This window comes from Ovis aries, chromosome 19 (genome assembly GCF_016772045.2).
Source record: "Ovis aries strain OAR_USU_Benz2616 breed Rambouillet chromosome 19, ARS-UI_Ramb_v3.0, whole genome shotgun sequence".
In the NCBI taxonomy this organism is placed as follows: Eukaryota; Metazoa; Chordata; class Mammalia; order Artiodactyla; family Bovidae; genus Ovis; species Ovis aries.
Window position 1 is genome coordinate 6,617,177 of NC_056072.1, and position 21,676 is coordinate 6,638,852.

A 21,676-nucleotide genomic window follows, 5' to 3' on the forward strand; every position below is an offset into this window, starting at 1 on the left:
CTCCCGAGACAGGTGGAGAGGGAGGCACTAGAGAAAGCCTGCTCCGCGAGGAAGGCGGTGCGTCCCCTGCGCCCGAAGCGCGTGTCTCGGCGAAACCAGCCAGAGCTGCACGTGGCGCGGCGGGAGAGGAGGTCTGCGGAAGCGGACTACAAGTCCCGAGAGGCCTCGCGCTGGGATGGGCGGGGCCTCGCGGGGCCGGGCGTGCGCAGTGGCTCTCGGGAGTGGCGGGGCTGGCCCTCCGGGCTGTCAGCTGTGGCCCCGGGCGCCCGGGCGGGGGTGGTTGCGGCCATTGGCCGAGAGGCGGCGGGGCGGGGCCGTCGTGCGCCGCAGCGGGTTCATGCCGAGCGGGTGGAGGCGGGCAGCCGATCCGGTAGGCGCGCGCCGGTCTGCAGCGTACGGCCTGAACCATGGCAGCGGCGCCCCTGAAAGTGTGCATCGTGGGCTCGGGGAACTGGTGAGCGGCAGCGGGCGGGCGGCGCGGACTCCGCCTCCAGGAAGCCCCTCTCCAGGGCGAGCGGGGATGCGCGTCCCCGCCGCGGCGAGGACACCCGGCACCGCGCGTGGGGAGGCGGGGCGGGCAGCGTCGCGGCCCGGCTGGGCACCGCGCACCCGGGGAGGCCGCGCCGAGGCACCAGCTGGGGAGGCCCAGAGCCCGCGTGCTCATGGAGGCGGCGCAGAGAGAGGGGACGGGTGCCCGCGGGCACCTGTCTGCGCTCGCGGCACCAGGCAGCGGACGCACGGGGGCCACCTGCTCGCCACGCCCCGGGGGTTTGGGCAACATCCTCAGGACGTTCTCCATTCTCCTGGGCAGATCGCCTGGGTAGAGGAGTTGTAGGAGGCTCGAGCATTCTTCCTGGGGTTTCCGTGTCAAGGAAACCGAGGCAGAGGGGGATGAAGGGTGCCTGCCATGCAGGTCGAGGGCGGGGCCGGCTCTGCCCTTCCAAGTGCAAGTCCGGCTCCAGGCTTCTGCTAAGTCTGGTATCTTACTAACATATCGGGAAGAAAAACCAAGTTGCCTACAGCCTGGGCTTTTCCAGTAGCTCAAGGGCTTTGGGAATTCTTAGCTGGGGGGCCAGGGCGGAGGGGGGGGATGTTTGCGAAGCTTTGCGTCCCCGCTGTGCTAGGAGTTCTCCTAAGAACTTTAAACGTTAGCCCTTTTAGTTCCCTTTCTCAGACTTAATACAGTTGGATTATTTGGTGTGTTTGGGTGACTGTAGAGGAAAGTGGGCTTGGGGGCGAGGAGGCGGAATATGGTATAGCATCTGATATTTTCAATCTTTTTCCATGGCTGCCCGCTGTTTTTCCCACATTCGAGGGACTGGTATAAGAATAGTTAAAAGAGTGATGTCCTTTAAGTCCTGTGGCCGCACACTCATCAAGCTCGCAAGTTCACGCTTGTAGCAGTCCTACAGAAATTGGTACTAGTTACTCGGTCTTCCTCTTTAAGACTTGGCCCAGAAAGTACTTTTTGGAGGAAACCTTTTCGGATTCGCCACTTTTCCATCCCAGCGAGGCCGGGAGCCCTGTGCCCTGTTGCTAACATCTGTCACAGGTGATGACTTATTTGATTATCTGCTTCCACTCCTCCCCTTTCAGCTCTTGAGAACAGCAAGAGCTAGGCATGTACTTGGTAAATACTGAATGAATAAACACAAACTAAGTTTAAAAAAAGATCTTTTGGCCATACTGAGCTGCATGTGGAATCTTAGTTCCACAGTCAGAGATCCAACCCTCCCTGCCCCCTGCCGCCGCCACATGGCCCCCCCCCCCCCCCCCCCCCCCCCCCCCCCCCCCCCCCCCCCCCCGTCGTGTATTGGCAGCATGGAGACTTGACCACTGGGGAAGTCACCCCAAACTCATTTTTTAACGAAGAAATGTAATTATGTATGATTTAGCAAAAATTCACATATTCACATTGTTTGAAAGGTACCCCATAACCCACCAAAAAAAAAAATTTATTTTCCAAGTTCCAAGACAACCCACAGTTGTCTCCCAAGGTACCTCCTGGAGGAAAACCAGTGTTATCAGTTTATTCTCTTCTTTCCGGAAGAATTCCATCAGATGCAAGAGAATGTTTACAAGTAGTATTTTATCTCACATCCCTGCAAATACTAGGATATTTTGCACTTTTCTGTAAACTTTTTTCAACCACAACAAAATGTTCTGTCCTACATTTAATTGAGTCAGTAACTATCCACGGGAGAGCTTCATTTGGACTTGCTGCTGGACTTTACCGGTTCTTATCCCCAGGCACTTGAGTGAAATGCCGGCTGTCTCGTGGACTGTGAGCCTGGAAACACGCCCATTCATCGTGTGTTCTTTAACACTAGTTTCCTCTTCCGAAAGAGGCCCCAGAACCACAGATAACAGCACCTTTTCCTTCTTTGGCAAGGTGCAGGAGAAATAGAATGGCTGGGCCATGCGGGGTTTGGGCCTGGAGCTAGAGTCGTGAAATGACCCTCCTGCCCCCATCTCTGACTTTGGCTGCCTTCCCGCAGCTTCACTCTGATGTTCTTAACTGTGTTTCTTGGCTTGCTCCGGGTCGAGGAAATGGAGTGGAACTTGGCTAGTGACACTGCAGCAGAGCAATTGAGAAATGTGCCGATGGTTTGGCCTGGCTGCTGGGCTCCATTAATGCTGGGAGCAGATGGGAACAGTCATTGGCTTCCCAGGCTCTGTCCCGGGTACAGAGCCACGCCAGTCCTAGAGAGAGGTTCCGCGGCCTCAGCAGAGAGATTCAGGAACTTAGGAACAGAAAATGACACAGAGAGGCTGCCCAGGGGCCCACTGAGTGTTCAGCTCTGGTCATAGACATTTGCCTGTCTGCTCCATACAGATATAGTGGTCTTTCCTGGGGTAGGAATGCAGTGGACACCGTCTCCGCCTTCAGGTCACAGACAGATAAGGACTTGGAAGATTACGTTCAAAAGAAATACAAAGTGGAATGAAATATCTGCCACAGATTAGACGTTTTGGGTTTATTTTCCTCCTGTGGCTTGTGGGTTCTTATTTCCCCGACCAGGGATGAAACCCACGCCCCTGCAGTAGAAGCATGGAATCTTAACCCCTGGACTGCCAGGGAAGTCCCAAGATTAGATGTTTTAAATAGTGTTTTTAATGTTGTTGTTCAGTTGCTAAGTCGTGTGTGACTCTTTGCAACCCCATGGACCGCAGCACGCCAGGCTTCCCTGTCCTTCACTGCCTCCCAGAATTTGTGCATATCATGTCCATTGAGTCAGTGATGCCATCCAACCATCTCATTCTCTGTCATCCCCTTCTCCTGCCTTCAGTCTTTCCCAGCATCACAGTCTTTTCCAAAGAGTTGGCTCTTCACATCAGTTAGCCAAAGGATTGGAGCTTCAGCTTCAGTATCAGCCCTTCAATAAATATTCAGGGTTGATTTCCTTTAGGTCTGACTGGTTTGATCTCCTTGCTGTCCAAAGGACTCTCAAGAGTCTTCTTCAGCACCGCAATTTGAAAACATCAGTTCGTTGGCGCTCAGCTTTCTTTTTGGTCCAACTCTCAAAGCCATACATGACTATTAGGAAAACCATAGCTTTGACTATACAGACCTTTGACAGCAAAGTGGAATGCAGTCAGTGTTTTTAATAGTGTTCGTTAAAACATGGTTCAAAGACCACTTGCATCAGAATTGTGTGTGTGCTTTGGTCACTCAATCATGTCCACCTCTTTGTGACCTCATGGGCTGTAGCCCTCCAGGCTCCTCTGTCCATAGAATTCTCCAAGCAAGAATACTGGAGTGGGTTGCCATTTCCTTCTCCAGGGGGTCTTCCCAACCCAGGGATTGAACCCAGATCTCCTGCATTGCAGGCAGATTCTTTACCAGCTGAACCAGAATTAGTACCAAGGAATCTGAACTTGCTGAATCACATTCCCTGAGGGCAGGGCAGATTTTTTTCCCCTCAGGGACTTAAGCCTTTTGCTAACTTTTTTTTTTTGCCTTGCCACAAAGCATGTGGGATCTTAGTTCCAGTTCCCAGTCCAGGGATCAAACCCATAACCTCGCATTAGAACAGAGTCTTAAACACTGAACCACAATCTTTTCCATAAACACTGAACCCAATCTTCCACTAATTTTAAAACATTACCAAAAAATAAAAAAAATAAAACAGATTACCAAAAGACAGGCCCTTCCAGATTCTCAGGAATAGAAAGTTGCCTAAGCAGTGTTTACACTTGGTAACTTGAAGTTGCTGAGAATGCTCAGGCAAATAAAGGTGTTATATCTGTAGCTATAAGGTGGCTCACATTAAGTTCGTCCTGCAATTTAAATGAGCATCTATAACTATGCAGATACCTGAAGAATAACAGGACCTGTCCCACCCTCCTGCACTTTGAGAGTGGAAGCTGGGGCACCTCACTGAGCCCTGCTGGGCTGCCCGCCGCGGGAAACCGGCACTGCGTTTCATGGGCCTGGTCCCGATGACTCATAAAAGCAACTGAAAGGAAAAAACAAAAGCCTCCTAAGTTCCTGCAAAGATGAAACAAAGTTCCTCCAGCAAAAAGATCTCCAGGAGATCTCTCCTTGGGACAGCCGCCCAGATACAGGGATAAGATGTAGTTTGAGAACTAAAACCTCAGGGTTGTGTTAGTGAGAGCTCGGCCTCTTTGTGCATCGATACGGAACCAAACCCTGGAGACCAGAGCTGTGGGTGAAGTAGAAAAGGACCACTTTATTACCTGGTCAGGCAAAGAGGGACACACCAGGCTTCTGCCTGGAAAAGCTGTGTGTATCTTCCAGAGAACTTGAGGGTTTTCATAACAGTGGGTCAAAGGTGGGGTTGCTGACAAGATCAGGGAGTATGCTGGATCTCAGGTGGTCGGTCTTCTAACCTTGATGAGCTGCTCTAGTCCCTTTAATCTTGCCTTAGGTGGTTTCTCAGTTGATTAGCCAACTGTCCAAATCCACCCTTTGGAACTCAGGAAAGGTATAATGGCTGGAGTCTTGCCTACCAGAAACGGTACACAGAAAGGCCTCTGTGCCTGGGAGCCCCACAGGGCCCCACTCAGTTTCACTTGTATTTGCAGCCCCACCTCTGTGCCTGGAAGCTAAGTCCAGAAACACCCCAGACCTCCTTGGGAGGTCAGGTGAGGCAAGAGGCAGCAGTAATAGGATTCCACCCTGATGTCCTGGTTTCTTACCCTGTCAGTCTAGGTCCTTGAGCAAAGTGCTCTCCAAGGGTCAGGTTCTGACTTTGGTACCTGCTGTTTAGGATCATGGTTAGAATGTAGTGTGGTGATCCAGGAGAGACCTAGGTTCAATCCCTGGGTTGGGAAGATCCCCTGGAGAAGGGAAAGGCTCACCACTCCAGTATTCTGGGCTATAGATTTCCATGGACTTATTGTCCATGGGGTCCCAAAGAGTTGAACAGGACTGAGCGGCTTTCACCGCTTCAGGAGAGTGCAGAGCCACTGGCACTCAGTCAATGTCAGCTGATGAGAAAATGTTACTTTCGTTAGTTGGGTCACCTTTGACCAGCACTGTTATCAAGTCACACAACGGACCTTTTCAAGGTCAGTGTTTAATAAGGTGGAGTGGGAACCCAGATCCTTCTAACTCCAATTCATGTCTCTGTAAATTCTTATCATTTTCAGTGAGAAGCATACTTCTACCTGAGAGCAAGTGCTAATCACAAAATGCCAAGGAACAGAGGCAGAGGAGGGGAAAAGATCAGAGAGCAGGGGAGTTTCTAGAAGTTATCTTTTGCCCTTGTTTACACTGTCACCTCACAGCTTGACTGACTCCTGGGACTGAAGGTCAGGGGGACCTTTGGCCTGCTTTGCACTGATGGCCGAAGCTGGACATGTGGGTGGCTCTTTTTGCCCTGCTGGAAGCATCTGAATATAGCCTGGCTGGCTCTTCATCCCCCGTGTCGTCCTTTTTCGTCTGTGTTACTCAGTGTCAGTGATGATTCTTGCTGTATCCTGACATGGAGAGCTTGAACAGATTTGAGCATCGGTGTGTGAGCTCCTCTGAAGTCAAAATGACCCTTTCCCTGTCCCCAGGCAGCGGAACTGACACGCCTCTGCTCTGGAAGCAGGGATGGGTAGTGATGGGGAGGGGCAACCTGGGAGGAGACCCACTTCCCCAACCAGCCAGGCCGAAAACACCTTCCAGGCTGATACACCTATTTCTGTTTCTGTGCAGTAAAAACATCACAGCTATTCTGGGGGTGAGTCCGCTTTTCCTATCTGAGCCCTCTTTCACCATTCTTCATTTCCTCCTCATCTTTAAGGGGGATAATCATTATAGTAGTTACCACTTATGGGCATTTTCTGTGTCTGGGATATGTGCTGTTTCATGTATATCTAATAATAAGCCTATGAGGTACTATTATTATCATCCCTATTTTAGATGATGAAATTGACATCGGAAAACTTTTCAAGGTCAGTGGTTAATACAATAGAATTGAAACGCAGATCCCTCTAACTTCAGTGTGCTTGTTTCTAGAAATTCTTATCATTTTTATTTAGTTTTTTGGCCATGACCAAGCAGAATGTGGGATCTTTGTTCCCAGACTAGGGATCGAACCCATGTGCCCTGCCATGGAAATGTGGAGTCTTAAGCCCTGGACTGCCAGAGAAGTTCCTAATTCTTACCATTTTTAGTGAGAAGCATACTTTTATCTGAACAAATCCCATCTGCACAAAAAAAGTGAATATCTTACCCTCCCTAAAAAAGTCTAGTATAAAAATCAAATTGAAGTGAGGTCTTAAAAAGTGTCCCAGAGGGACTTCCTTGGTGGCAAAAGTCTTGGGAAAAAAGATCCTGTTCAGTTTCCCTCCGCAGCAGGCATCCCTTCTCCTGCAGTTACGGCCGGATCACACTTGGCTGTTTATAAGGTGTGTGCGCGCTCAGTTGCTTCAGTCATGTCTGACGCTGCAACGCCATGGACTGTAGCCCGCCAGGCTCCTCTGTCCATGGGATTCTCCAGGCAAGAATACCGGAGTGGCTTGCCATGCCCTCGTCCAGGGGATCTTCCCCACCCAGGGATCCAGCCCGCATCTCCTGCGTCTCCTGCCTCAAAGGTGGATTCTTTACCACGGAGCCAGCAAGGAAGCCCCGTTAATAAGCTGCCCGACCTTAAAATGAATCTAGAAAATTAATCATTAGAAAAGCCTTGTATGTGGGAGACCAGCTTCCGCCGGCTAGCCTCAGAGCAGCGGCCAGGTGAGCCCACTCTTTCTGAAGACACGTCCCATTGTTTAGAGAGTCATGGATCCACCAGCTCTTCTCTGTAGTATCTCCAGGTTTCTCAGCAGTTGCCGGTGGGAAGTTGTGTCAGGCGCCTCCCCTCCAGATCTTTCTTCTGCCCCTCATCCCTGACTCCCAGGGCTTGATGGCATCAGGAGCTAAGCCTGGCGTTCCTCCAGCTCCTCTGGGGCTCTCCTCGCGGCGCTTTGCCACCCTTCTGCACTTTGGGGCTCAGCGCCTTTCGCAGTTGGGGGCCAGGACTTCAGTTATCTGCTGCTGCCCAGCTATCTCCCCCTGAGACTTCCTGACTTCAAACAGCCGTCACTGTTGGCTTCTGAGTCTGGGGCTCTGCAGTTTGGGCTAAGCGGGGTGGGTCTGTGCTGGTCTCTCCTGGGCTCACTGGTAAGGCAGCATTCGGGTGGGGAGTGGGCTGGGGCTCTCGGTCCTCCAAACCCCCTTTCATGGGGGATGGGCTTTGGCCAGGCTGATGGGGCTGACAAGCCACATGTTTCTCTGTCTGCAGCAGGCAAGCTTGGGCTCCTCCGTGTGGTGACTGGATTCCAACTTCCAGAAAGAGTTCATATGAATTCCTCACATACGTGGAATTATACAGTGATTTTTTTTTTTTATAACTGGCTTATTTCATTTAGTATAATGTCCTCATGTTTCACTTGTACCATGTACCAGAATCTCCTTCCTTTTTAAGGCTGAATGATGGAATATATACACCACCTTCTCTTTCTCTGTCCGTCGGTGAACACTCGCTATCTTTTGGCTCTCATGTATAATTCTGCTATGAACATTGATGAACAAATACCTCTTCAAGATCCTGCTTTCAAGTCTTTTGGGTGTACGCCCAGAAGGGGAATTGCTGGATCAGATGGTAATTCTATTTTTAGTTTTTTGAGGAACCTCTGTATTGTTTCTCATAGCAGTTGTGCCATTTTACATCCCCACCAGCAGAGCACATGTCTTTTCACTAAACACTTGCTTTTTCGTTTTGTTTTAATATAGTAGCCACCCTGACAGGTGTGAGGTAGTATGTATTTTATTAATTGCATATGATCATATGTTAGGTACACTTTTGCATCCTGTTTTCTGTTAAATGTAGCATTCTATCTTAGGCTTTTCACCTGCAGTTTAGAGTTTGATCGACAGGCTCTTTTTTTCATCTCCTTCTCCCTCTCCTTTTTCTGTGTGAAGTTGTTCGCACCTCTGTGGTTGTTAGCTTTGATTTTAAACTTAGGAAGCTTCCCTATCCAGAGATCAAATAAGCATTCACCAAATTGAATCTATTTTTAAAATACTTCATTTTTCACATTTGCATCTAAATACTCTGGCATTTGATTGTTCTCTAAAAGCCCTTAGCTGCAAAGAATTATGCAAAATGTTAACAGTGGTTCTCTCTGGTAGTGAGTTATTTGTAATTGGCTTTTTCATCTTTCGTGAATAGCTTTTAGAAATAAGAAAGTAGATGTTATTTAAACCAAAATTGTGGAAAAGGAAATGGCAACCCACTCCAGTATTCTTGCCTGGAGAATCCCATGGAAAGAGGAGCCTGGTGGGCTACAGTCCATGGGGTCGCTAGGAGTTGGACATGACTCACAGACCAAAATTGACCATTCTCTTCCCTTGAATACGTAGGCTGGATCAGCTCTGGGCTTGGGATGAGAAGAGTCTAGCTGAACCCTTGTTTGTTCTCCCTGAAGAGTTTCCTCCTTGGTTAAAGAGGGATGGTCTTGTGGGTTCCTTTCTGGACCAGAAAGCTTCTGCACCGTGCAGTTCTGGGAATTGTCAGCCTGCCTGGATAGATATCTTGTCCCTCAGCTGATTAAAATATCACTTCTTTTGGAGAGGAAGCGAGGAGCCAGCACCAAGGGGTTGAGGGTGTTGCCTAGTGGAGGTTAGGACTTCCAGCAGGTGAGTGTCTGTCCATCTGGGACCCAGGGAGAGAGAGCAGAGTGGTGAAGACATGTGAAGTGAAAGTTGCTCAGGCGTGGCCACTCTTTGCAACCCCACGGGGTATATAGTCCATGGAATTCTCCAGGCCAGGATACTGGAGTGGGTAGCCTTCTCCAGGGGATCTTTCCAACCCGGAGGTCGAACCCAGGTCTCCTGTATTGCAGGCGGAATCTTTACCAGCTCAGCCACTAGGGAATCCCGGTGAAAACATGGCTAGGTTGCAGATCTTTTTTGTTCATCTCCCTAGATTCTTCAGTGAGTTGAATTTCTTGCTTCCCCAGTCGCATCTCTTCCTGTCCCTTCCCCACCCCGTCCATGAGTGACAGAGAACCGGCTTGGCCCAGAGTCACCTGGAGTTACCTCTAGCTGCGTATCTGATACATCCCTTTGCTCCTGCTGCAAAATAGCCCACTCTCCCCCAACGCAGTGCTGAAAATAACACGCACATGTTGTTGCTTGTGCGTCTCTGAATCCGCTGGTTCATTCTTGGCTCGGCCCCACTCCTCACGTGCCTGCGACTGGCTCAGTGTTGGCTGGAAGCTCTCCTTTGCCTGTTCTTCCCACCCCTAGAGTGTGAAGCCCCTTTGCTTCTCTGCAGACGTAGGGACTGTTCCCATGTCTTCTCCCTGGACCACCCTCCCCGCGCCCCCCACCCCACCCCCAATGCCAGGTCTGTCCTTTGTTTCTCTCAGCTGAATCTTGGGTGTGCGAGACTTTTCGTGGATGAACTGGGTTGCATTGGAGTCCTTTGTGTTGAGAGTCTGTCGCAATTGACCCTTCTAATCATGTGTCCCTCATTCCCCTTCACCTCTTACCACACACAGGACTGTGAATTCCTTTTACTTTGTTCTCTCCTAAGTGGGTGTGATCTCGGGTGGCCTCCGCCTGCAAGGGCTTGGAGCAGGGCTTGAGTTCCCAGTTGGAGACTGAGTCCAGATCGAGGTCAACTAGATCCTAGCCACTAGACCAGTGGTCAGTGGCAGGAGCCCTGGTCCTTCAGCTCTGCAGAAAAGAACTCCACAAAGATGGAAAGGAGTGAGGCAAGTATTCATTAAGAGGAAGCGAGTGCAGTGTGTATGGACAGACACACGGCAGACTCAGAGGGAGAGTCCCTGAGGCGCACTCTCCTGGCAGTTTGAATTACTTTTATGGGGCATTTATTTATTTTTTTTTTTTTTTTCACAAACCACAGATATTTATTTTATTCATACCCAAGAAATTGATGAAAATATTTAATATGCATATCCCCTATAATCAGGAACAGAAAAGAATTGAGCTAATTAAATAAAGCACATTGCCCACAAAAATATCCCTCACCCTTAATCTGCATATTTTCATTCACTGACTCTTCAGAGTTTAAACTGTACCCTGACAGGTTTCAGCATATTAAAATCAAGTTGCTAAAAATGAGCTGGTGTGAGTAAACTTACAAGAAGATAGGAAGATAGTTGAGAAAAATGATACCTACTTTCTCAATCTTCCAGGGCAAAGAGATGACCTCCTGAGAATGAAAGTTTTAAGTTAATGCTCAAGAGAATTTGGAATAGTCATTGAAGAGTAGAGCAGAGAAAGCTGAATGTTGACAGGTGGTATGGAAAGCTCATAAGATTGAATGGAGATAACAAGTTTGTGATGGTGCCAGTCCATATGTCTCTCCAGCAGTACTCGCCATCCAAGTTCAGAAGGATAGGACAGTTGAATACTGCTGCTGCTGCTAAGTCGCGTCAGTCGTGTCTGACTCTGTGTGACCCCATAGACAGCAGCCCACCAGGCTCCCCTATCCCTGGGATTCTCCAGGGAAGAACACTGGAGTGGGTTGCCATTTCCTTCTCCAATGCATGAAAGTGAAAAGTGAAAGTGAAGTCGCTCAGTTGTGTCCAACTTTGCAACCCCATGGACTGCAGCCTACCAGGTTCCTCCATTCATGGGATTTTCCAGGCAAGAGTACTGGAGTGGTTTGCCGTTGCCTTCTCCGTATGGGGCATTTCTTAATGGTTTTCCTTTGGCTGATCATTTTGGTTTGCATTCACAGTCCATATTTGATGTATCTCAGGATCCTCGCGTGTGTGTGCGTACATCACTAAGCCTAGATGGATTGTACCAAAAAGGCGTATGGTAGGGAACATCCCTGGTATTACTTCCCTGTAGCCTCTAAGGAGCCTCGCTGCACATGCGTGGTCGGGGAGGTTTCCTGACTTCGAGAATGAGAAATATGTCATCGGGGCAGGGTCCAACTTCCTCCTTTAATTGTCCTGCTGTTCTCACCTTGGAGTTTTGGTCCAAAGGGAATGAATCTCCAATTGCTTTACTTTGGGAGGCCCTCTACCTCCTGCCTCATGTGGGAAGCTTTTTGTTTTTTCTTTAAATATGGATTTAATTTGGCTGTATCAAGTCTTAGTTGTGGTATGTGGGAATCTAGTTCCCTGACCAGGGATTGAACCTGGGCTCCCTGTATTGGGAGTGTGGTGTCTTAGCCACTGGATCCCAGTGAAGTCCCAAAGTGGTTGGGAAGCTTTGGGGAGCACTGCTTTGTATTGCCAGCTTCCTGCCAAATGCATTATACACAATAGGTGTTGAGGACATTTTTTGCAACCAAGATCAATGTGTGAATGAAAGACTGAATGAAGGCGTTGATGATGCTAAGGAGCAGGTAGAATGCAGTCCTGATGAGCTTCCAGGAGTGAACAGTATACCCGGAGTTCTCATTTTTTTTCTGTCCTAAGCTCCTTTGAGCACCAGAGGACAGGGTCTGTCTGGTGGGCTTAGTTCTTAATCGTTCCGATTGTTATTTAAGTTCTCTTAACTAACTTTTCAGCAGACACTACAGTAGGTTTGTCCCTGGTTGCAAATGCTTGACTTATTAAGGAGGCAACTGAAGGGAGAAGCAGGTGTATTCCAGTAAGACTGGACGGTGGGGAGGGCACTTGTGGTTCTAGTTTATTTTCTCACTAGCTTTACTAGACTTGGATTCCTAGTGTCTTAGAGATCCCCACCCATCTCGGTTTGCTGGGTTCATCAGAATCACACTTGGTCCCTTTGACCTTGTGTGAATTGTCAGGATAAACATTTGGATAAAGGTGATAGTGATGGTGGGGAGATTCTTGGCCTTTTCTTCTATCAAGTATCAGAGGAGAATTGGGTGAATGGCTATTTAGCTAATAAACTGTCCTGCTGGCATAGAATAAGGATTTCACAGGGAGAGCCACAGTTGCACGTAATCTATTGTGCAGCCAAAGATAAAGGCAAGGATAACACTCTCCATCTCTTCTGTATCAGTTTGGTCCTGCCCCCTTTTTGTCATTACCCCTTACTCATTTTCCAAACTGTCTTAAGAATAATCTTAGAAAAAATATTGAATGCCCTGACATGTGAATTCTCCAGGTGCTCCAGGCCTTTCTTTCCTTTGCTCCTTACACCAGGAAGGTTGTCTAAGAAACAAACTGTTTTTCCGTTCAAAGTCCTGAAAAAGAAACTGGTTGGCTTAGCTAGAGGTACCACCCCTGGCCCAAATTGCTGCACCTAGCACATCCCTGAAATGGGCACAGGTGCCCAAGCTAACCAGCAACATCTCTGCTGTAGGGACCAGCTGCACACCCACGGCTCTTGTGCAGAGGACTGGCATCAACTGCATTAACTGGCATCTTCTCTTCCCTCGGGGGAAAGCCTATGGGTGACTGATTCATTCCCAGGATATGTTTGGTGAATAGAGATGCAGAGAAAAGGGAGCTTTTAGAGGCTGCTGGGTGTCTGGTGGGGAGACCAGACCTGGAGCCCTTGCTCGGCTCTTTCTCTTGAATCCACTTGGATCTTGTCTTTCCTTTATGACTCCACTTGGGCCCTGGTGGAGTTCACCAGAACACAGCTTATTCTACAGTAACTGCGTATGAACTGTCTTTTGATGGATTTGAAGTAAAGCCTAATGGCCTTGGAGACTTTGGGAACCCTTGAACTGTTTGTTTGTTTGTTTGTTTTTGCTTTTTTGTTTTCAAAATTTCTGTATTTTATTTTTGGCTACACTGGGTCTCTGTTGCTTTCCCCAGCTGAGGTGAGCAGGGGGCTACTCTCTAGTTGTGGTGGTCGGGCTTCTGATTGTGGAGGCTTCTCTTATTGCAAAGCCCAGGCTGTAAGACACATGGACTTCAGTAGTTGCTCTAGAGCCTGTGAGTTGCACAGGCCTAGTTGCCTCACTGCATGTGGGATCTTCCTGGAGCAGGGATTGAACCTGGGTCCCCTGCATTGCCAGGTGGATTGTTAATCACTGGGCCACTGGGGAAGCCCTGAAGTGTTATTTTTATGCCATCTTTCAGGTGGATTTCTCTTCCACCTGTGATAGTCTCTTCCAAGAAAGGTTGATGCCTTCTAGTCTCAAGGGGAGCTACTTTTTGACCTTGTACCAAATTCTGAGGCTTTTCTGACCACAGGGTGGTATTTCCAAGTGAAAACAACCAAGTTTCAGCTGAGGCAATATCATATCTTGAGTTCTAAGCTCAGTGCTTGAATAAGAACTCAAGTCTACTGAATTATAATCTGGTGCTTTTTCCCTTCTGCTCGAGGGAATTTATCATGTTTTTTCTTTTTAAAACATTTTTTATTATTTTTTTAAACATTTTCTTCTCCATCGTTTCTTTTGCAGGGGTTCAGCTGTTGCAAAAATAATTGGTAATAATGTCAAGAAACTTCAGAAGTTTGCCTCCACGGTCAAGATGTGGGTCTTTGAAGAAACAGTTAATGGGAGAAAACTGACAGACATCATAAATAACGACCATGAAAATGTGAAATACCTCCCTGGACACAAGCTGCCAGAAAACGTGGTAAGATTTGGGGGTAGAAAGTTGACAAAAAAATTCACTCAGATTTTCCCACTACATCTTATGGAAAAATCAGAATGAACCTTTTGGCCAACCCAATTCATTTGGCTCATTCTGAAAGTTAGGCTTGACTGAGTGAGCACCTAGGACTTTGGGGAGGGGATGGGAAAACAGCTTCCCCAGTCTCCTGTTCCTTTCTCCCACCAAGTTCATTGCTTGATCTGTTTTGGTTTTCCTCCCTGGTGGCTCAGACGGTAAAATGTCTGCCTATAATGCAGGAGACCTGGGTTCGATCCCTGGGTTGGGAAGATCCTCTGGAGAAGGAAATAGCAACCCTCTTCAGTACTCTTGCCTGGAAAATCCCATGGACGGAGGAGCCTGGTGAGCTACAGTCTATGGGGTCGCAAAGAGTCGGACACGACTGAGCGACTTCACTTTCTTTATTGAGAATGTGGGCCTTGCTGGGGCTGCCATGACAAAGCAAAATAGACTGGGTGTCTTGAACAACAGGAATGAATTTTCTCATAGTTCAAGAGACTCCAGGTTGTCTGGAGGAAGGAATTTTTCTCTCCACTTCTAGGTTCTATTGTCTGGCCTAAGCAATTAAGTTGACACAAGTCTGAACAACATGTCATAAAGAATCTACCTCCAGTACAGGAGAAACGGGTTCGATCCCTCGGTCAGGAAGATCCCCTGGAGACGGGAATGGCAGTCCACTCCTGCATTCTTGCCTGGAGAATTCCTTGGACAAAGGAGCCTGGTGGGCTCCACTCCATGGAGTCACAAAGAGTTGGATACCCCTCAGCAATTGAAAAAAAAAATGCATAGGAGAGACCCAGGAAAACTTTGTAACCAAAAATATAGAAGCCCTTACCTTAGATAATCCTCAGCTAAAGAGAAAAAGGGGATGGTGGGAACTTGCCCAGTGGTCCAGTAGTTAAGACTCTGAGGTTCCAATGCAGGGACGTGGCTTTGATCCCTCATCAGGGAACTAAGATCATCCCACATGCCTCAGGGCATGGCCAAAAAGCAAGAAAAAGAGGATGTTGAGGGTTCAGATCACTTCAGTCGCTCAGTTGTATCCAACTCTATGTGACCCCATGAATCGCAGCACGCCAGGCCTCCCTGTCCATCACCAACTCCCGGAGTTCACTCAGACTCACGTCCATCGAGTCAGTGATGCCATCCAGCCATCTCATCCTCTGTCGTCCCCTTCTCCTCCTGCCCCCAGTCCCTCCCAACATCAAAGTCTTTTCCAATGAGTCAACTCTTCACATGAGGTGGCCAAAGTACTGGAGTTGCAGCTTTAGCATCATTCCTTCCAAAGAAATCCCAGGGCTGATCTCCTTTAGGATGGATTGGTTGGATCTCCTTGCAGTCCAAGGGACTCTCAAGAGTCTTCTCCAACACCACAGTTCAAAAGCATCAATTCTTCGGCGCTCAGCTTTTTTCACAGTCCAACTCTCACATCCATACATGACCACAGGAAAAACCATAGCCTTGACTAGACGGACCTTAGTCGGCAAAGTAATGTCTCTGCTTTTGAATATGCTATCTAGGTTGGTCATAACTTTCCTTCCAAGAAGTAAGTGTCTTTTAATTTCATGATGGGGAGAGTCAATTACGGGAGGTGAGCTGGGAAGCACAGGAAACAAAGGTGAGGTTGTTATGCAGATTTAATCTTTACCTTCCTAGTTTTGGAGTTGTAGAGATCTGGCCCTCCTCTTCTTCCCTTGGAGGGAGAACCCCCCACCCCTTACAAATGGAGATTTCCTTTATAAATGTAAATGTTTTTACATAAGGACACCTCCTGTTTGTTTTTCATTGAGTCAGTGATGCCTGTCAACCATCTCATCCTCTGTCACCCCCTATTCCTCCTGCCCTAGATCTTTCCCAGCACCTTAAAATAACTAATATGCTGAACTTCCTTGGTGGTCCAGTGGTAAAACTCCTCACTTCCAATGCAGGGTGCCTGGCTGGGAAACTTAAGATCCCACAAGCTGTGGGCTGCAGCCAATAAATATATAAATAAAATAACTTTATAAATAACAATAGTAATTAATATGCCCACTGCAGGAAGGGGGACAACTTCCAGGGCCTGAAAGGGGACTCTTGTCTAACACTCAGAAATGAATTGTCCCAGGAGACACACAAACTGGCAAAGCAAGAGGCTTTGTTGGGGAGGGATGCCCGGGCGAGGAACAGCGGTGATGCTGGAAGGTTGGCCTCTCTGTTTAGCGGTGTTGAATCAAATCTCAGAGACAGAGTTTTGGGTGAAGTAGAAAAGAATAGCTTTACTGCTTGGCCGGGCAGAGGGGGACACAGTAGGTTCCTGTCCTGGAAAACTGTGATTCCCAGTCTGGGTGAACTTGCTGAGGAGTTTTATAGCAATACTTCCAGAGTGGGGTTGCCGACCAGATGAGGGTATGTGCCGGGTCTCAGGTGAGTACAGTCGCTCAGTTGTGTCCAACTCTGCGACCCCATGGACTGCAGCACACCAGGCTTCCCTGTCCATCACCAGCTCCTGGAGCTTGCTCAGAGTCATGTCCATCAATTCAGTGATGCCATCCAACCATCTCATCCTCTGTCATCCCTTTCTCCTCCTGCCTTCAATCTTTCCCAGCATCAGGGTCTTTTCTAATGAGTCAGTTCTTCGCATCAGGTGGCCAAATTATTGGACTTTCAGCTTCATCATCAGTCCTTCCAATGAACACTCAGGACTGATCTCCTTTAGGATGGACTAGTTGGATCTCCTTGCAGTCCAAGGGACTCTCAAGAGTCTTCTCCAACACCACAGTTCAAAAGCATTAGTTCTTCGGTGCTCAGTCTTCTTTATGGTCTAACTCTCACATCCGTGACTACTGGAAAAACCATAGCTTTGATTAGATGGACCTTTGTTAGTAAAGTAATGTCTCTGCCTTTTGATATGCTATCTAGGATGGTTGTAGCTTGCCATCCCTAGGCCAGCGAATGGCCTGGTCTTTAATTACAATCAAGGTTAAGACCTAAATCACTGAAGGGGATTGGAGGAAATAGAAAATTGGAAGAATGATAGTTTAAAATTCCAGCTTATTAGTCTTGAGCAGAAAACTCTAGGTTATTGCCTGGCCTCCTTGCAGTGACTTGCAGAGGAAGGAAGAAATGAGATGAGAATGAAAATGGTGACCCGGCTACTGGTGTGAGTGGGGTTTGTGAACTTTAAAAAATATATATTTATTTAATTTTGGCTGCTCTGGGTCTTTGTTGCGGTGCGTGGGCTTCTTGTTGCAGTAGCTTTTCTTGTGGTGGAGCACAGGCTCTAGGTGCTCAAGTTTCCGTAACTGTGGTGCACAGGCTTAGCTGCCACATTGCACGTGGGATCTTCCCAGGCCAGGGATCGAACCAGTGTCCCCTGCATTGCAAGGCGAATTCTTAACCACTGGACCCCCAGGGAGCCTAGAATTCGTGAATGTCTGTTCCAGATTCACCCCTGGGTGGCTTTTTGGAAGAGTCTGTTAGAAAACCAGCCCAGGGGCTTTCTCGGTGATCCAGTGGTTAGGACTCTGCACTTGCGTTGCCGGGGCCACGGGTTTGATCCCTGGTCAGGGAACTAGGATCCTGGATGCCATAAGCTGCAGACCCAAAAAAGAAAGAAAGAACATGAAAGCCAGCCCATATGGCTGTCTGACTCCTGGCCGGGGAGGCAGATTTGTAGGCTGATGAATGCCAGCAAGTTTGGAGATGCAGTCCTTCTCACCGAGGACTGCCGATGGGCTTTGGCTATAGATGGCTTTGGCATCAAGTGCTCTGGGAAGTAGTTCACATTTATCATATTGGTTACCTGAAAATTGAGATCGCTTCTTGGTAGGTGTCAAGGGAAAAGGAAGGATTTATTATTTGCATCAAGTAAGGAGAACCTCAGGGGTCTTTCCCAAAGCAGAGCCTCCCCAACAGCAAAACTGTGGACGCTATAATATAAGAGAACACGCATATTCACACAGGGGCTTGGGTGTTAGACATAGTGAGTCCAAGCTTCAGTGGAATGAAATCATGAAGGTCAGAGAAGGTCAACCTCATCATTCCTTAGGGTCTAGTTGATCTGGAGGTGGAGTGCCTAAGATGGGTTTAAATCCTTCAAAACACTTAAGACAGAGCTTTAGGCTATTCTAACTGGGAGTCATTACAACTGATTTGGTATCTTTGCTATTGTTATTCTGTCCTCTGGTAAGTTTGTCTTTTTGCTCCCTTAAGATCCTTTATTACTGTTCAGGGCAAGCCAGGCTTAGGTCCCAGAGTGGCTTAGGCCAGAGATGGCTTCTCTTCTGTCAAGAGAGCCATGCCTGGTTTTCCTTTCGTGGGGACCTCCTACGCTCTCCTTACAGTCTCACTGAATGTTCCCAGTGACCCTCTTAGGATGGTGCCATTAGTTTTCGTATTATGATGATGCTTCTGATTTTACAGCGGAAGAAGCCGGAGCTCAGAGAGGTTAATGAACTTGCCCTGGTCACGGAGCTGTCGGCTGGCAGGCCTGCTGAGTCATGGCTTCTAGACAGCGATGACTGGATTCCCTGTGTCCCTGCAGGCAGCGTTTCCCTGGGGTTCCTCCTGGTGCTGTGGGTGGGGAGAGGGCGGTTCCCTAGGGTTCCGAGCTGAGCAGTGAAGTTGCCCAACTATCTGATGGCACTGTTCCCACGGCCCTGGAAGGCCTCTGAGGTCGTGTCTAACCTTGCTTGGGGCAGACTGGTCCTCCGAGCGTCCCTTCTCATCCGTGTCGGGATCCACCGCTCCTTCCCTTCTGTAGACCGCATGCTTCCTTAGTGGGCTCTTCACTGTGCTCTGAGCCAGCTCCGTCTGCACCCTCTGTACCCCACCTGCCCCAGGTGTGTGCACCTGACCTGCTGGGGTTTTGTTCTCCCATGATGCCCAGCAAGGTGCTCAGCAAACACAGCGGGAGATGAATCTGCTAGGTGTTCACTGTCTGCATGGAGATCAGGGGGGCAGGAGGCGGAGAGGGAGCCAAAAACCACATCCCCCAAAGCCTAGCCCATGTGCCCAGGTGTGGACGAGGGAGGAGCTCTCTGCTCCTAGAAGGTTGTAGCCTTGTGACAGTGAGTGTATCTGGTCCATGGACTGGACGTTTGTATGGCCTCTGGTCATTTGCTTTGCTGTTGCAGACAGTGCTCCCGGGAACGGCCTTATTCACGTCTGAGGTGCGTATCGCAAGGTCACAGCCAGTGCAGCCTGTAATCTTCCAGGTCACGCCACTGGTTTCCAGCCTGGGTGTGAAACCATACAACTCAGATGAGAACTTGAACCCAGCTGAAACCCAGATTGGGACTGAACCCTCTGTCCTTTCATGAAGATCATATACCTGCTCTCAGGACTTACTGAAGTTCAGGTTCTTTATGTCTCGGTGCAGAAGGAACTCAGTGAGAGACAAAGGGATAGATAAGAAGGGGATGCGTTTAGAGAGACGTCCACTCCCACGCTGAGTGTGGGCCATCTGGGCCTGCTCAGAAGGCAAATGGCCCCGAAGTACGGGGGTGGTTGGTTTTTATGGGCTGGGTAATTTCATAGGCTAATGAGTCGAAGGATTATTCTAGCACTTTGGGGGAGAAGGGGCAGGAATTTCCATGAATTGGGGCACTGCCCACTTTGGGGCCTTTTATGGGTAGCCTCAGGACTGTCAGGTGGCAAAAAATCTCCCTGCCAGTGCAGGAGTCACAGGAGATGCGGGTTCCATCCGTGTGTCAGGAAGACCCCCTGGCGGGGAAATGGAAACCCACTCCAGTATTCTTGCCTGGAGAATCCTGTGGACAGAGAAGTCTGGCAGTCCATGGGGTCACTAGGGGTCAGACATGCCTGAGCAACTGAGCACATCAGGACTGTCATCACAACTGTTGGGTGTCTGTGGGCATGTTATTTAGCATATGCTAATCTAGACAGCATATTCAAAAGCCGAGACTTTACTTTGCCAACTAAGGTCCATCTAGTCAAGGCTATGGTTTTTCCTGTGGTCATGTATGGATGTGAGAGTTGGACTGTGAAGAAGGCTGAGCGCCAAAGAATTGATGCTTTTGAACTGTGGTGTTGGAGAAGACTTGAGAGTCCCTTGGACTGCAAGGAGATCCAACCAGTCCATTCTGAAGGAGATCAGCCCTGGGATTTCTTTGGAAGGAATGATGCTAAAGCTGAAACTCCAGTACTTTGGCCACCTGATGCGAAGAGTTGACTCATTGGAAAAGACTTCGATGCTAGGAGGGATTGGGGGCAGGAGAAGAAGGGGACGACCGAGGATGAGATGGCTGGATGCTATCACTGACTTGATGGACGCGAGTCTGAGTGAACTCCGGGAGTTGGTGATGGACAGGGAGGCCTGGCGTGCTGCGATTCATGGGGTCGCAAAGAGTCGGACACTACTGAGCGACTGAACTGAACTGAATGTGTTATAATGAGTGTGTAATGAGGCTAAGGTCTACCAGAAGTGGAATATTCTGTCATCTTGGACCTGGTCGGTGTTAGTCAGTTCTAACCAGTTTATGTTGTATCCTTAATAGCTTTGTCCTTCTTTTAAAGGCTGTGCCCTGCCCCCTTCCTCCCTGTGTCCATCTCCACGCCCCCAGCAGGGTCTGAGAACTCACATCCTTCCACACCCTTGCTGGCCCTTGGTGCAGGACACAGACGGTATTGAAAAGTTTTATTTCTTAAGCCGGCCAAAGGTACACTGGCATTTGCTTCTTTGTTTCTTGTTTAGGCTTTCCGGATTCCAGCATTTGTATGTATGAAATGTCTTATAATGTGGGGTTCCCAGGGGGCACAGTGGTAAAGAGTCCACCTGCCAATGCAGGTGATTGACGTGGGAGACTCGGGTCTGATCCCTGGGTGGGGAAGATTCCCTGGAGGAAGGCGTGGCAGCCCACTCTAGTATTCTTGCCTGGGTAATCCCATGGACAGAGGAGCCTGGTGGGCTACACAGTCTGTAGGGTCCCAAAGAGTTGGACACGACAGAGCATGCATGCACACACACAAAATGTCTCATAAGTGATTTTAAAAGTTGAGCAGTGATGAAGTTGAGGGCCGACTCTGAATGAGTCTGGGCAGCCCTGCTCCTCCTGGTAAGATGGGCTGTTGCCAGGAGTGAATGAGATGGTCCACATAAATTGTTGAGTGTTGAGAATCTGTTACAAAACTACGGCTTTGTTTCTATCGGGTTTTTAAAAATTTTGGTTTTTTTTCCAGAGTTTTTCAAATACCTCATTTGGCCATGTAAAACATGAACTAGTGTTAGACACGGAGAAGGCAATGGCACCCCACTCCAGTACTCTTGCCTGGAAAATCCCATGGGCCGAGGAGCCTGGTGGGGGCTGTAGTCCATGGGGTTGCGAAGAGTCGGTCACGACTGAACGACTCCACTTTCACTTTTCACTTTCATGCACTGGAGAAGGACAGGGCAACCCGCTCCACTGTTCTTGCCTGGAGAATCCCAGGGACGGGGGAGCCTGGTGGGCTGCCGTCTCTGGGGTCGCACAGAGTCGGACATGACTGAAGCGACTTAGCAGTAGCAGTAGCAGTGTTAGACAAGACCAATGGTTGTTTCAGATAAAAAGTCAGACATAAGCTTAATTGACTCGATGAATGTCCATCCAGAGCTAAAAGCCGGCTTTACTCACTTCTGTCTTGAGGATTCAAGCAGGAGAGACTTGCCGCATAT

At 48.7% G+C, this 21,676-nt stretch overlaps 1 protein-coding gene across 1 annotated transcript in view; it reads left to right on the top strand.

Annotated features, from left to right (window-relative positions):
* The first annotated feature begins 316 nt into the window (after positions 1-316).
* GPD1L (glycerol-3-phosphate dehydrogenase 1 like) overlaps positions 317-21,676 on the top strand; it is a 57,996-nt gene continuing 36,636 nt past the window's right edge. The window contains exons 1-2 of the mRNA XM_004018202.6: positions 317-454; positions 13,812-13,989. Of these exons, the coding sequence (XP_004018251.3) occupies positions 408-454; positions 13,812-13,989 (225 nt within the window). The 5' untranslated portion in view covers positions 317-407. The remainder of the gene's footprint in view (positions 455-13,811; positions 13,990-21,676) is intronic.